General features: G+C 41.4%; 1 protein-coding gene across 7 annotated transcripts in view; it reads right to left on the bottom strand.

Moving 5' to 3' along the window:
- The window catches only part of LOC112252829 (regulator of microtubule dynamics protein 2), a 71,952-nt gene that overhangs the window by 32,047 nt on the left and 25,164 nt on the right, over positions 1-14,741 (bottom strand). For all 7 annotated transcript variants that reach the window (XM_024424468.2, XM_024424467.2, XM_024424469.2 and 4 more), the window contains exons 3-5: positions 8,277-8,466; positions 7,082-7,184; positions 2,460-2,520 (exon numbers count right to left, since the gene is read on the bottom strand). In XM_024424468.2, coding sequence (XP_024280236.1) covers positions 2,460-2,520; positions 7,082-7,184; positions 8,277-8,466 — 354 coding nt within the window. The remainder of the gene's footprint in view (positions 1-2,459; positions 2,521-7,081; positions 7,185-8,276; positions 8,467-14,741) is intronic.

Genomic DNA, 14,741 nt, shown 5'->3' on the forward strand with positions numbered 1-14,741 from the left:
GAGCACCGCACATGACGAGATGCCCCTATCCCTCCCACTAATTGGGCTACTTTTGCACATTTGTTGTTGACAGAGGGAAATGCTGTAAATTGAGAGGAGTCAATGGGTTCTGAAAGACAAGATGTTGAGGATTATAATAAATACCACTTTTGACGTCATACAAGCAAAACCCAACACCCTCGAGTCCAAATGTGCACTTAATATTTCCAAACGTGTCATTTACAGTATCAACGTTCATGATCATTATATTTGATTCACAGTTAGAAGGATAAAATTATTAAAGTGACCAGTGATGTCTATGTACATAGGGAAGCAGCCTCTAAGGTGCAGGGTTGAGTAACCGGGTGGTAGCCGCCTAGTTATGGATATTTAACAGTCTGATGACCTTGAGACAGAAGCTGTTTTTCAGACTGGCTGCATCACCACTTGGTATGGAAACTGCATGGCGCTATAGAGGGTAATGCGCAGTGTAGTAAAGTACTTCAGTAAAAATACTTTAAAGTAGTACTTATGCAGTTTTTTTTTTGTATTTGTAGTTCACTATTTTTGGCAACTTTCTTTTATTTAACTACATTCCTAAAGCAAATGATGTACTTTTTACTACATACATATTCCCTGACCCCCAAACGTACTTGTTACATTTTGAATGAGTAGCAACACAGGAAAATGGTCCAATTCACACACTTATAAAGAAAACATCCTTGGTCATCCCTACTACCTGATCTGGTGGATTCACTAAACACAAATGCTTTGTTTGTAAATATGTCTGAGCGTTGGAGTGTGCCCCTGCTATCTGTAAATTTAAAAAACAAGAAAATTGTGCTGTTTAGTTTGCTTAATATAAGGAATATGAAATGATTCATACTTTTACTTTTGATACTTAAGTATATTTAAAACCAAATACTTTTAGACTTTTACTCAAGTAGTATTTTACTGGGTGACTTTCACTTGAGTCATTTTCTATTAACGTATCTTTACTTTAACTCAAGTATGATAATTGGGTACTTCTTCCACCACTGGTACTGTGTATGGCCTAGTACATCACTGGGGGGCATTTCCTGTAGTCAACCACCCACTCCACAGTTTTGACTGTTGAGTTCCAGGTTGTTGTGATTGCACCAGACAGTCAACCTGCCATCCAGGACCTCTATACCAGGCGGTGTCAGAGGAAGGCCCTAAAAATTGTCAAAGACTCCAGCCACCCAAGTCATAGATTGTTCCGTCTGCTACTGCACGGCAAGAGGTACCGATACACCAAGTCCGAACCAACAGGACCCTGAACAGCTTCTAAGACTGCTAAATAGTTAGTTAATTAGCTAACCAATAGTTACCTGAACGTTCTGCATTGACCCTTTTTGCTCTTTTAAGGCATCACATATGCTGCTCCTGTTTATAATATATCCTGTTGACCACTCATTGGTTATTTATTTCTCATGTTATTTTTGTAAAAATTATTTTTATTTTCTTCTCGCTGCAGTAAGTAAGGATTTCCACGGCTAGCTGAAACCTTCGCTTGAAAAAAGTACCAATAGTACCGTTTGTCCATTTTGAGATGCCATAGCCAGTATACACTTCCTCAAAATTCTGAATTAGTCTAAGATAACCAAAGAAATCTGTCGCTCATTTTGACGTTTTTGCCAAAGCAATCTTAGTTGCACAATTTTACATGAACTATTATAAGATGTTTGGCCAAATATTTTTTAAATGAAAAAATGTGCATGCAAACGAGTTGTCTCTTGTTGAACGACAACAAAGACTTTAATGAAGAATCCCTACTGTTGGCCAATCACCGACGAAGAGGCGTAGACTTCGGCTCCGAACTTCAGCTTGCCTCCAGAAAAAAATGTAGTGTGCCCGAATATCTCCGAAGTCCCCCAAAAAATGTATAATCTAAACGTTGTCATAATATATGCATGAACTCTACTAAACTGTTTCGGCTGGGAAGAAAGCATACACCTTAAGTCTACACTTGTTGTTTACGAAGCATGTGACAAATTACATTTTATTTGGATAAAGTTCCAGGGACACACAGTTGTTCAAGGGAGAAGGAAGACACACACAAACACTTAGGCTACTTTACGAACCATGCTTCAAATAGATCGTAACCCTAGCCTCCGTTTACCCATTTCTGCAAGGGTGGGTGTGTGTGCACAGTACACACACCACACAGCCAATGTGGTCATGGATGGGTGTTGGGAGGAAGTGAGGGCCTGGTAGTCTGTGTCCTCATACGGACACAACATCGAGGCAACAACTACGCATGGAGTCAGTGGAGCGGACATCCAAGGAGAGGTAACAATGTTCACTCTTTGGCATTTAAGTGGCTAGACGGACATGGCACCTAGCCATAAATGACATAACTGAATGGCATCAAACTAATTAAGTTGCCCAACTAGGACTGCAACATAGGTTTAAGAGGATGTATGTGTAACATATGGCTATTAGCAAAGAAGACTCACCACTGATGACTTTCGGCACACATAGGGTCCATCTTCACGGCTTCCTCTCCAACTTTCTTCCCTGAGGGGAGTGAAGAGGGAGGACAAGAATAGAGCTACTGCACTGAAACGCGAGCTCAGTATACACACTACTGGCACGTTTGTTCACGGCATACAGTATATACAAACATATAGGAATGTACCTAGATTTAATAGAAGAGGAGATTCAACAGAACCACACGGATTACATGGACATCATTCAATAACACGCATCACACGAAAAACAAAAAGACGCCACACAAAACGCGACGAGAGACTGGGCATGAGATGAACAAATAAAAATCAACAGTGATATGAAAGATAATCCAGGGAGACAACAGGGCCATAAACTTGATGTCTTTGTTGCTTTAAAATTAGCCAACACTGCATCGCCCTGTTTCCGTCTGTGTTTCCAAACCACTTGACAATGGTGCCTTTTGCGGAAAGCACCTGGCCAGCCTTGATTAGAGGCCCATTAATGAGGAAGGATTACTGTATGACGAAACGGATCAAGCCAGTCTGTACTGTTCAGCACAATCACACAACAGTCTCAGTTGAGAAAAAGAGAAAGACTCTAGTCTAGATGGTAAATGGTATAGTGCTGCACGTAATAAGCTGAGGCTCATGGCCAACATATTGCTACAGTTACACGAGACATGCAAAGAGTGTTGTGAGTTAATTGTAACTCTGCTTACAAGCACTGCAGGGGATGGAGTATGTGAAAAAGGCAGGGAGAAAATAAAAACATGCAAGCTGAAAGTTTTCTTAAACTAGCGATTTGAGTGAACACCTACACTACCGTTCAAAAGTTTGGGGTCACTTAGAAATGTCCTTGATAGTAAAGCACATTTTTTTGCCCAGTAAAATAATATCAAATTGATCAGAAATACAGTGTAGACATTGTTAATGTTGGAAATGACTAATGTAGCTGGAAACGGTTGACTTTTAATGGAATATCTACATAGGCATACAGAGGCCCATTATCAGCAACCATCACTCCGGTGTGCCAATGGCACGTTGTTAGCTAATCCAAGTTTATCATTTTAAAAAGGCTAATTGATCATTAGAAAACCCTTTTTCAATTATGTTAGCACAGCTGAAAACTGTTGTTCTGATTGAAGAAGCAATACAACTGGCCTTCTTAGACTAGTTGAGTATCGGGAGCATCAGCATTTGTGGGTTCGATTACAGGCTCAAAATGGCTAGAAACAAAGAACTTTCTTCTGAAACTCGTCAGTATATTCTTGTTCTGAGAAATGAAGTCTATTCCATGCGAGAAATTGCCAAGAAACTGAAGATCTCGTACAACGCTGTGTACTACTCCCTTCACAGAACAGCACAAACTGTCTTTAACCAGAATAGAAAGAGTGGGAGGCCCCGGTGCACAACTGAGCAAGAGGACAAGTACATCATAGTGTCTAGTTTGAGAAACAGATGCCTCACAAGTCCTCAACTGACAGCTTCATTAAATAGTACCCGCAAAACACCAGTCTCAACATCAACAGTGAAGAGGCGACTCCGGGATGCTGGCCTTCTAGGCAGAGTTGCAAAGAAAAAGCCATATCTCAGACTTGTCAATCAAATTAAAAGATTAAGATGGGCGAAAGAACACAAACACTGGACAGAGGAACTCTGCCTAGAAGGCCAGCATCCTGGAGTCGCCTCTTCACTGTTGAAGTTGAGACTGGTGTTTTGCGGGTACTAGATAATGAAGCTGCCAGTTGAGGACTTGTGAGGCAATAGGCTATGCAATTGCGTGAGAAAACAGTGATTGGGCTCTATTAAAAAGAGGATCCCATCAACGTTAATAGGCTTACTATATTTATTTCTCAACTTTCCTAACATTAAGCACATTGCTTCTCTTTACAACAGGGTTATTAGTCTACCTGGCTGGCAGGAAAATTAACCACAGGGAATATTAGTCTATCACTTGTGAATGATATCATCACCAGCTTGTGTGCAGTAAGGCAAGAAATGCATACCCTTTTTAAACGACAAAAAAAAATAAAAAATCAGTTGCACACCTCATGTAGCCTAGCCCATAGACCTATATGTTTTGATACGGTTTGTATCACAAATAAAGTTGCCAAATAATTTTAAGAAGTTAAGCACATTAATCCGCTTTACAACGGGTGTAGAGCCTAAAAAAATAATTTCCACTGTAAAAATGAACTTTCATAATAAAAGCATTACATGCATAAATCGCATTTGTAGTCACTTTTGAGAATGGCGTTTTCCCACTAATGGAACATTTGTGCTTATAGCCTACTGCCATGTGCGCATTGCTGCGCTTATGTGAAGAAATAGCCTAATAGTTATCAACATTTATAGCTAAACCTTCTGATCTGTTGAGTCAGTCCCATTACTTAAAAAAGTTTTGGGATGCTAGTGGTTGTAATACTTTGGGATCTATCCCATCCCATAACTGTCCCAGACTATGTTTGTAATATTTCTCTCTCGCACAGAATAGGTCAACTTTTGTACTATGGGGGATAGTAGATTGACATAGGCTAGTGCTTTTGCTGTTTGTTAAGCCTACTCAACTTGTTGGCTGACGAAAAAATAAACGTGGACAGTTGTTCCAATTATCTTTAATATGCGCAAATTGGATATTCAATTGATATTGAAGGCTATATTACATGGATTTATTAGACTTTTTGTTCCAAAGGTCTGCAGTAGTGGCTTGTAGGCTATGCGTGGAAGCCAGGAGATACTAAGTGTGTATGTTAATTAGCGGCCAATTATCGTGAGACTGGCAGTTATTTGATTGACAATCACCGGCTGATGAAATGTCATGACCGCCACAACCCTATATGCCACCACAGCTGTATGGTACAAACATTATGGGCAAATGGAGTATAATGCAGATTACTATTTCAGGTCATTGATGACAATGTGCAGTAATCAGTCCAATGCAAAGTCACTTAATCCCTATGTGCCCAATAGCCGGCTGATGAGGGCCACAGCATGGGGGAAGAAAAGGTTAAAGTGGTGGACCTAAACCGTCTGCCAGTCTTTGAAAGACAGGGTATTTCGGGTGGGCAGGGTCGGCAATGGTCTTGTACTGGAGGTGTACAAGTCCTTCATGGAGGGAAGGTGACAGCCGATGACCTTCTCCACAGACCGGACGATGCGCTGCAGTTTGCCCTTGCAACAAGCAGACTCAAACCAGACGGTGATAGCCTCTGTTGAGCCTTCTTGGTCACCACTGATGTTGTCCGCCCACTTGAGGCTATGAAAGATGATGGTTCGCAGGAACCTGAATGACTCGGCAGTGCTGACGGCTGAGCCATCAATCTCGAGGGAGAAAGATGGTGGCGGGAATTTCCTGTAGTCAACCACCATTTCCATGGTTTTGACTGTGTTGAGTTCCAGGTTGTTGCGATTGCACCAGGCGGTCAACCTCTCCATGGTACTTGGATTTTTGTCGTCAGAAATTAGACCGACCAGGTTGGTGTCATCAGCAAACTTGAGTAGTTTGGCAGATGTGTCGTTGGAGGAGCAGTCATTCGTGTAGTTAGAAGAGGAAGGGAGAGAGCATGCAAACCTGTGGCGCCCCCGTGTTGAGAGATGTTTTCCCATCTTAACCTGCTGTGTCCTATTGGTCAGAAGAAGTCAGTGATTCACCGGCAGATGGAGTCAGATACGTTCAGCTGTGTGAGCTCATGCTGTAGCAGGTCCGGAATGATGGTGTTGAAGGCTGATTTAAAGTCCACAAACAATATCCTCGGGTTGTTGAGGTGTTGAAGGATGTAGTGAAGGCCCATGTTGACGCCATCATCCACAGGCCAATTGGCTCTGTCGGCGAACTGCATGTGGTCAAGGAGGGCGTCAGTGGTGGTTTTGAGATGGGACAGAACCAGGTGTCCAAAGTTTTTCATGATGACGAGGTGGGTGCTAAAAGTCTATAGTCATGTCGCCTTTTGTTTCTTCTTGCCAACAGCATTACGTCATTCTAGACATGTGAAGAACGTGAAAAGTTAACTGTTATATGTAGTGTTGTTTTGGCCAAATGGGCCATTGTGCTAGGTTGCATTTGGGAAATAAGTTCATGCACAACTGTGTCTTACTGACAACTTAATGTGGCGCAATAGACCCTGTGAATGGCTCATTGTGCATTATTGCTAATGCACATATAGCTAGCTGTAAGTAGAGCACTTCATCATAAGCCTACGGATGACAGAATACAGCTGTGCTCACAAACTTCGCCAAAGCTCACCACAGATCCTGCTAGTTATCTTTGTGGCCAGATTTGAAATTGGCTTACTGAGGTCATATTATCAATACTAGAGGTTCATGCCAACTGGTTGGTTTTCCAGGTGTCATTCAGTTGCTGGTTAACACCAGGACTACTTCCAGGCCACTCCGAGATGTGGACACTGCCAACAAGTGGGTGGCCTGCAGAACCAGTTGTGCAAATGAACATACATGTCTCCAATACCAGGAACTGCTACGGTTGCATATTTCCAGACACTCTGAAAAACCTGGGCATTTTGGGGAATAGAAACCGTGACATTTTGGGAATTTTTGGGAATTGTATAACCCTAATCTTTGGTACATGCTGTGAATACTGGAGATCAAGGGGTCAGTATGTGATTTATTACCAGTCTCTGCATGGGTCTTCTTCTGCTCTAGGTTGGTAGTGATGTCGTGGACATCCACATAGGCCCGAACTAGTCGCCATAAGAAAGTAGTGTTCTGTCCAAACTGTGAAGAAAAGAGGAGTGTCAATAAATTTCACATATTGACTTCCATTTGGAGGCAGGCTTCACCGAGGAACTTCACTGCTCAGACTTGGATTCAAATAGTATTTGTTTTGCTATTTTGGAAAAATATAGATTTCTTCTATGCAATATCCCATCTAATTATTGTCAGCATGGAGCAAATTTTAACGTCTCTTGAGTAGAAAGTTGAACGTTGTGAGAATTCCGTGCAACTTCCAGCATGTGCTTACTTTGAACACTGAGGCTGTAACCCTTTAAGTTAGAGACATAACATGTTTTATGAAGGGCTTGATGTTAACCTTTTGACAAGTAGGAGAGATTTTTTTACTTGGTCTGTAACAACAATGGGCCAAATAGGTGACTGGGAATTGCATTGTATTACGTCATATGACGCAAGAAACCACTTTACAAAATAAAAGTCATTATTATTACCATACAGAGAATCAGAGAAAAATGTAGGCTACCCTCTGCCTATTGGCTTCTTTGCATATTCAAGCCTGTCTCAAAATACAACACTGCCCCTTTAAGACATATAAAAGCCATTTACCTGACTTGCTTTTCAAAGACAGCTAGAAATGTACAAGTTTTGTGCTCTTGTAGGAAGCAGTCACTCCCCCATTTCTGACCAATAATTAGCTACAGCCTAACTGGGCAAATAACTCGCTAACTAGCAAAGAATATTAACAAATGTGCATGTGGCTCTGCACTTTGACCTGAAAAGCGCATCAACTCGCAAACTCGGGTGATGGAAAGACGGCTCGTTAGCTACCGGTAAGTAGAATTCTACTCTGTTGCCTTCAGCAAAGTCACCAACTCAATCTTGCAAAGATTTGTTTTGGTTGATGCATTTAAAAAGGGGGATAATATTATGTTGATTCACAAGTCTCACAGGGAAACGTTGATCTAAGTTTAGTGTAAAATAATGGGGCGAACTATAATAAATTCAGTAACGCTTCAATATTGTGCATTTCTGGCTGCGCGGGCTGGCATTTCTTCTGTGCGGCAGTCTTGGACATTGCTTCTAGGCCTAGGATATCCAAACTAAAGACTAGGACTGTTGGTTGAAGAAGCCCACCTCTGTCCTCTTATCCAGCATGGTGCGGAGGCACTCCCTCTTGTCTCCTTCCGTGCCATTGTGTAGAGCATCCATCCTCTCCAGGAGGGCTGAGAACTCGTCCAGAGGCTCAATCACAGTCACTTCCTCCTGACTCTCATCAGCCTCACTCTTCTCTTCTTCCTCAGAGTCTGTCAGAGCCGTAATGTACCTGAAACACATGGGGAAGCATTCATTAGGGTCACAGCCTAAAATCTCAGTTTCCTTGGCATGTTTTCATAGTTAAGTTAAGTGCTAGGAAGATAAACTGAAAGTGTGGGCGGTTAAAACATAAAATCCCTTGTGAGGTTGCTTCAATTCTACTCCTAGCAGAGCACTTGGTCTGAGTGGGAACCAGTGATCCTACGCAATGACTGGGTTACCGTATAAAATGTAGCCTATAGGCTACGCCTTAGTGTGCCAAGACAGTACAAAGTGTACTGGCATCAGGCTATTCATAAATAGTGAAGAGGGGTGGGGGTATCTCCAGAATGGGATCCCTCTGGTAATGTCTCAGAACGTGAGTCTTAGTTAACAAGTGCCTTTAATTACCCCCTCTCTGCCAGATGCTGTCAATAACAGATGAACATTCCCTGTTGGTTTACACGCAAACAGCAACATGTTTGATTACACAAGTGGGTTACTTAACTGTATAAATGCTGCCTAGTTAAGAAGTCTTGACACAGATACCTGAAGGGTTTCCAGTACCGAACACTAGTTTGTCTCTGTCATGGCATGGCACATAATGTCCCTGCATTAGCCCCGGTTCACCGCTTCCAAAAAAGTCCCCTTTCAATTACTGTAAGTACATACTAACACCCTCAGCAAACACTTGAGTAGGGGAGGTGAAAACGGTGTGTATTAATGACATAGGTAGAAATTCAAAGAAATGGAAGACAAAGTGAAAAGGTTTAAACATGAAAGGCCTCCATTAAGTGCTGGCAACAGCTACATCGTCGGTGGTTAAGGAAATGTTTGGGTCTGCGAGCTATGGTTCTGGGCTAGGGGGAGGTGTGTTGGAGTGGGCCGCTGACCGGCACATCGTGGGCCCACAACAAGTGGTGGAAGCCCCATCTTAGATACCTCCCAACTCACAAAACTTAGGTCAGGCCCGAATAGATGATTACTTAAAGATGCACTACGCAGAAATGGCTCCGCCATTTCCTGGTTGCTACATTTTTTAAATAGTTTGCATAATTTCAGTTTGTGAGAAAACAAGCAAGCATAGTGCAGAGAATCATTGTCCCATCTAAACCGCTGTGAACTAGATTTTCCTTAACCAAAAATGTTGTAATTTCAGCTGTTTGAAGCTAGTGTATAAGAAGAAAGTAAAAAAACAAAACTTAACCTCTTGGTGTTAGGGGGCAGTATTTTCATTTTCATTCCTGTTTTAAACGGGATATTTTGTCAGGAAAAGATGCTAGAATATGCATATAATTGACAGCTTTGGATAGAAAACACTAATGTTTCCAAAACTGTAAAGATATTGTCTGTGAGTATAACAGAACTGATGTTGCAGACGAAAGCCTGAGAAAAATCCAATCCGGAAGTGCCCCAGGTTTTGAAAGCGCTGCGTTCCAATGACTCCCTATTCAGCTGTGAATGTACCATCAACGAGCTTACGCTTTCTACGTATTCCCCAAGGTGTCTACAGCATTGTGACGTAGTTTTACGCATTTCTGTTGAAGAATAGCCATAGGCGGCCACATTGCGTAAGTGGTCACATGGTGGCTCCGAGAGAGATTCTCGCGTAAAATACAGGAGGTAGCCATTATTCCAATCGGTCCTAGTGAAAAACGAATTGTCCCGACGGATATATTATCGAATAGATATTAGAAAAACACCTTGAGGATGGATTCTAAACAACGTTTGCCATGTTTCTGTCGATATTATGGAGCTAATTTGGAATATTTTTCGGCATTGTGGTGACCGCAATTTCCGGGCGATTTCTCAGCTGAAGAACAAACGGAGCTATTTCGCTAACAAAAATAATATTTTGGGAAAGAATTTACTTTGGCTGTCTACCTGGGTGAAAACCTCCGAAGTTCAAAGGTAAACGATTTAATTTGCCTGCTGCTAGCAAGGCATAATGCTATGATAGGCTATGATAAACTTACACAAATGCTTGTCTAGTGTTGGCTGTAAAGCATATTTTAAAAATCTGAGATGACAGGGTGATTAACAAAAAGCTAAACTGTGTTCCAATATATTTCACTTGTGATTTTCATGAATAGGAATATTTTCTAGGAAGATTTATGTCCGTTGCTTTATGCTAATTAGTGCCAGATGATGATAATGGTCCTGTTCACGGGATGGGCGTCACTACAGGTTAACGGGAAACATAAAGTGCACATAGAACATATCTACCGCTTCTTAGAATTGCTTTCAATGAGAATAACAGACCTAACTCACATTTCTATGCACATTTGGTCAGGTCACCCAAAAAGTTCCATATTGCAGCTTTAAGTCTGTGCCAGAGGAGACTAAAGTACAGTATATGCAGGAAAACAGCAACATTGCTTCCCCGCAGGGCAGGCAGTAAAATCCAATGACGTTGTAACAACATGACTAAGCAATGAGGGAATGCTTCGGTCTCTTACTTACGCTGCCTATAACAACAGTCTCAAACAACGCCTACCCAATGCCTCAGAAAAGTTAAGAAAATCCAACACCTAAAACTTCAGGGATAGTGTGTCACTTATTGTCTTGAAATAGACAACCGAAAGTCTATGCAACGCAAGAATATCATGGCTATAGGCCTATTTTCCCCCATTTTCCAATCTAATTGGACCACTCAGTAAAAATGGAAACACACCCAGTCATGGAAGTGCTTTATGTAGGGATTATGCTGCTGTCAATCTCTCCTCTGCCATTTGTGTGGCCAAGGAGCCCAGCATGTTAGCTCAGACTCCCTCTGCTTGTTGCTTTAATGCCGCTGTTTGCTCGAGACCACAGCTCTTAATCTGTCCACACACACCGCTCAGCAGAAGAAAGAAAACACACTGCGGCCCTAGCCAAGAATCTGGCCCACTCACTCACTCATACAACACACAGTGAAAAGCCCGGCCGATTGATTCACAAGACATTCATTCTAAAATGAATTATCTTGCGTTACCAAAATAGGGTAAGACTTGTTAAATACAACATCTAAAAACTCTAACAAAAATGTGGGGGCAACACACGAACAGGGAATGAATGAATTTGACAAGAAAGACAATCCATGATCTTTATCCTAAAAAAAACGCGGATTACAACATTTTAATGAATAGACATAGAACCGTTGTACCACAGGGTACAGTTCACTGGCTATTGGCGTTCCTGGGATCTGGAGCTGTGGCCTTGTTTACAAACCCAGATTCCTAATCTCTGCACAGTGACCTCAGAGTAAGCTCCTGCAGGCTGGTGCTGAACCCTTTTACAGAGCATTCAGAAAGTATACAGAGCCCTTGACTTTTTCCAAATTGTATTACGTTTCAGCCTTGTATTAAATACATGTCTCTCGTCAATCTACACATAATCCCCCCCACAATGACAAAGCAAAAACAGAAATACCTTAATTAGATAAGTATTCAGACCCTTTGCCACGAGACCCGAAATTGAGCTCAGGTGCATCCTGTTTACATTGATCATCCTTGACATGCATCTACAACTTTATTGGATTCCACCTGTGGTAAATTCAATTGATTGGACATGATTTGGAATGGTACACACCTGTCTATATAAGGTCCCACTGTTGACAGTGCATGTCAGAGCAAAAACCAAGCCAAGAGGTCAAAGAAATTGTCCGTAGAGCTCCAAGACAGGATTGTTTTGTGGCACAGATCTGGGGAAGGGTACCAAAACATGTCTGCAACATTTAAGGTCCCCAATAACACATTAGCCTCCATCATTCTTAAATGGAAGAAGTTTGGAACCACCAAGACACTTCCTAGAGCTGGCTGCCTTGGAAAACTAAGCAATTGGGGGAGAAGGGCCTTGGTAATGGAGGTGATCAATAACCTGATGGTCACTCTAACAGAGTTCCAGTGACAGAAGGACAATCTCTGCAGCACTCCACCAATCAGGCCTTTATGGTAGGCACATGACAGCCCACTTGGAGTTAGCCAAAAAAGGCAAAATAGCTGTGCAGCGATGCTCCCCATCCAGCCTAGCAGAGCTTGAGGTTCTGCAGAGAAGAATGGGAGAAACTCCCCAAATACAGGTGTGCCAAGATTGTAGCGTCATACCCATGAAGACTCGAGGCTGTAATCACTGCCAAAGGTGCTTCAACAAAGTACTGAATAAAGGGTCCGAATGTAAATGTGATATTTCCGTTTTTGCTTTGTCATTATGGGGCATTGTGTGTAGATTGATGAGGGTGAAAACAAGTTAATACATTTTTGAACAAGGCTGTAACATAACAAAATGTGGAAAAAGTGAAGGGTCTGAATACTTTACGAATGGACTGTACGGGCCAATACAGGACTTAACATTCTGAATGGACGGCCATTCTCCAAATTGTTGTGCATTATTTATTTTTTTGCACCTGCACACAATGTACTAGTACAGGGTTCGATACTGCGACCAAAACCGTCATATTTGCGACAGTTTAACTTTGCAGTGCGACACTGATTTTATGTGGTCACAAGAGTGCCCTTGAACATTTTCCCTGGTCACGTTCATTTTTTGTTCACAATTTGCTTTTTTTAATCATCATGATGTATTCAAACAGTAAAAATGTGCAAATGACCAAAAATAAACCAACTTTATGAAGAGGCAACAACAGTACGGGAATGCCAGACTGTGCTCAACACGGGATGTTTTGAAACCCTCCGGGTCATCCCGTCAGTGGCCGGCTTGGGCCAGTTTAAATAATATTGTAATAATGTTATTTTTAATCTAGGCTAAATTATTATAATATTTTTTTTATATGGATTCCCGAATCTGTTCATTCATGCGCGTTGCACATATATAGCCTATAGATAATCTGTTGGGCGGAGAGAGCGCGCAGCTCTCAAACAGCTGGTTGTTGCGTGGAGCGAAGACCGGCAGCAGAAGGGGTAGGAAAGCAGTAAGAAATATGTTGCAAGTTATATCTACCAGTAAATGCTATGGTAAGAATGGGTACGCAAACAAGGTATTTAAAAAGTTAAGTCTTGGTTGAATATTTGCGATACGCAATTCAGTCATCATGGATAGCCTTGATAATCACACATCTCCTCTAGGCTCTTTGGTCCTTGAAAAGTCATTGTAGCTTATTTATAAGTTCTCCTGCTCCAATATAATTTTCTAATATTTCATTTCTAATCAGTGTTAATGAGTGTGTTTCCTGTCGCTGTTGTCTATTATGCTTGTGTAAAACCATGTGTGGATATTATGGGCAAGACAACATTGAATGTTGGCTTCAACTTGTTTTTTTCCCTATAAATTATTGATACAATTGCTGTGTGCTGTGCGCATAGGGCCTATATGTCTATCACTTTCTGTAGCCGTTAGCAATGCTAATGATGGAAAGCCAATTAAAAAGGTAACCACAAAGGAGCCAATGCCTACCTGGCACAATGATGATTATTTGCATCAATCCAGTGGACATTTGTTTTGAAAACTCCATTACAAATGCGCTGCAGAAACACAGCTAGACAAACTCAACTGTCTGGCTGGTGCGCACCTGAATTAAAAAGACACAACAACAAAAAAATGTAAATTTCTCAGATATTCTAACAACTGGTCCCCTGATGTGGTTTAAGCATTGCTATGGCCTTGGAACATCCATTTTAGTTGTTTTTATATTTTAAAAAGTGTGTTTCTGAAATTAGAAATGTAAAAAAAATTAATAAAAATCAGTCCTTCCCCATTTTTTTGTTTGTTGCTGCGGTATCATTTTGGTATTAAGTATAATTTTTTCCAAATCCTGCCCCCTAGAGGATTTCACAGAAAATAACATGGCACTTTGAAATCTGCAATAAACGCACTTTATTTTAAGTATATTGTCTTTGCTGTTACAGTATCCAAATCAATGTAAGAAGACAAGGGCATGCTACCTTGAAAGACAGCTAGTCATTATTAGCTTGGATCTGTATGGAATGCAGGCACATTATGGGATACAGGCCAGGTCATTATCAACTGTTTTATTTGAAAACAATTGGTGCGACCAAAATCATGTGCAGGTGCCACCAACTGAAAAAGTTAGTGTAGAACCCTGTAGTACATTGAGTGATTCTCAACATGTATCTAGATGCTTAGGGGAGAGAACCCCAATGCATTGTCTTACATTAATTTGTTTGTATACTGATTGATCTGTTTATACTGCCATTCATTCAGCCCTCTCTTTTGCCTCCCTGGGCTTGTTTACTCAATGAAAAGTGGTGAGAGAAAAGCAGCAACGGGTAGTACTGAGTGATCAGTGCATTCCTGTAACGCCATTCCATGGCACATGAATCACTGGAGTTGAGACAGAAAAAAAAAAAA

This window comes from Oncorhynchus tshawytscha, linkage group LG06 (assembly GCF_018296145.1).
Source record: "Oncorhynchus tshawytscha isolate Ot180627B linkage group LG06, Otsh_v2.0, whole genome shotgun sequence".
NCBI lineage: Eukaryota > Metazoa > Chordata > Actinopteri > Salmoniformes > Salmonidae > Oncorhynchus > Oncorhynchus tshawytscha.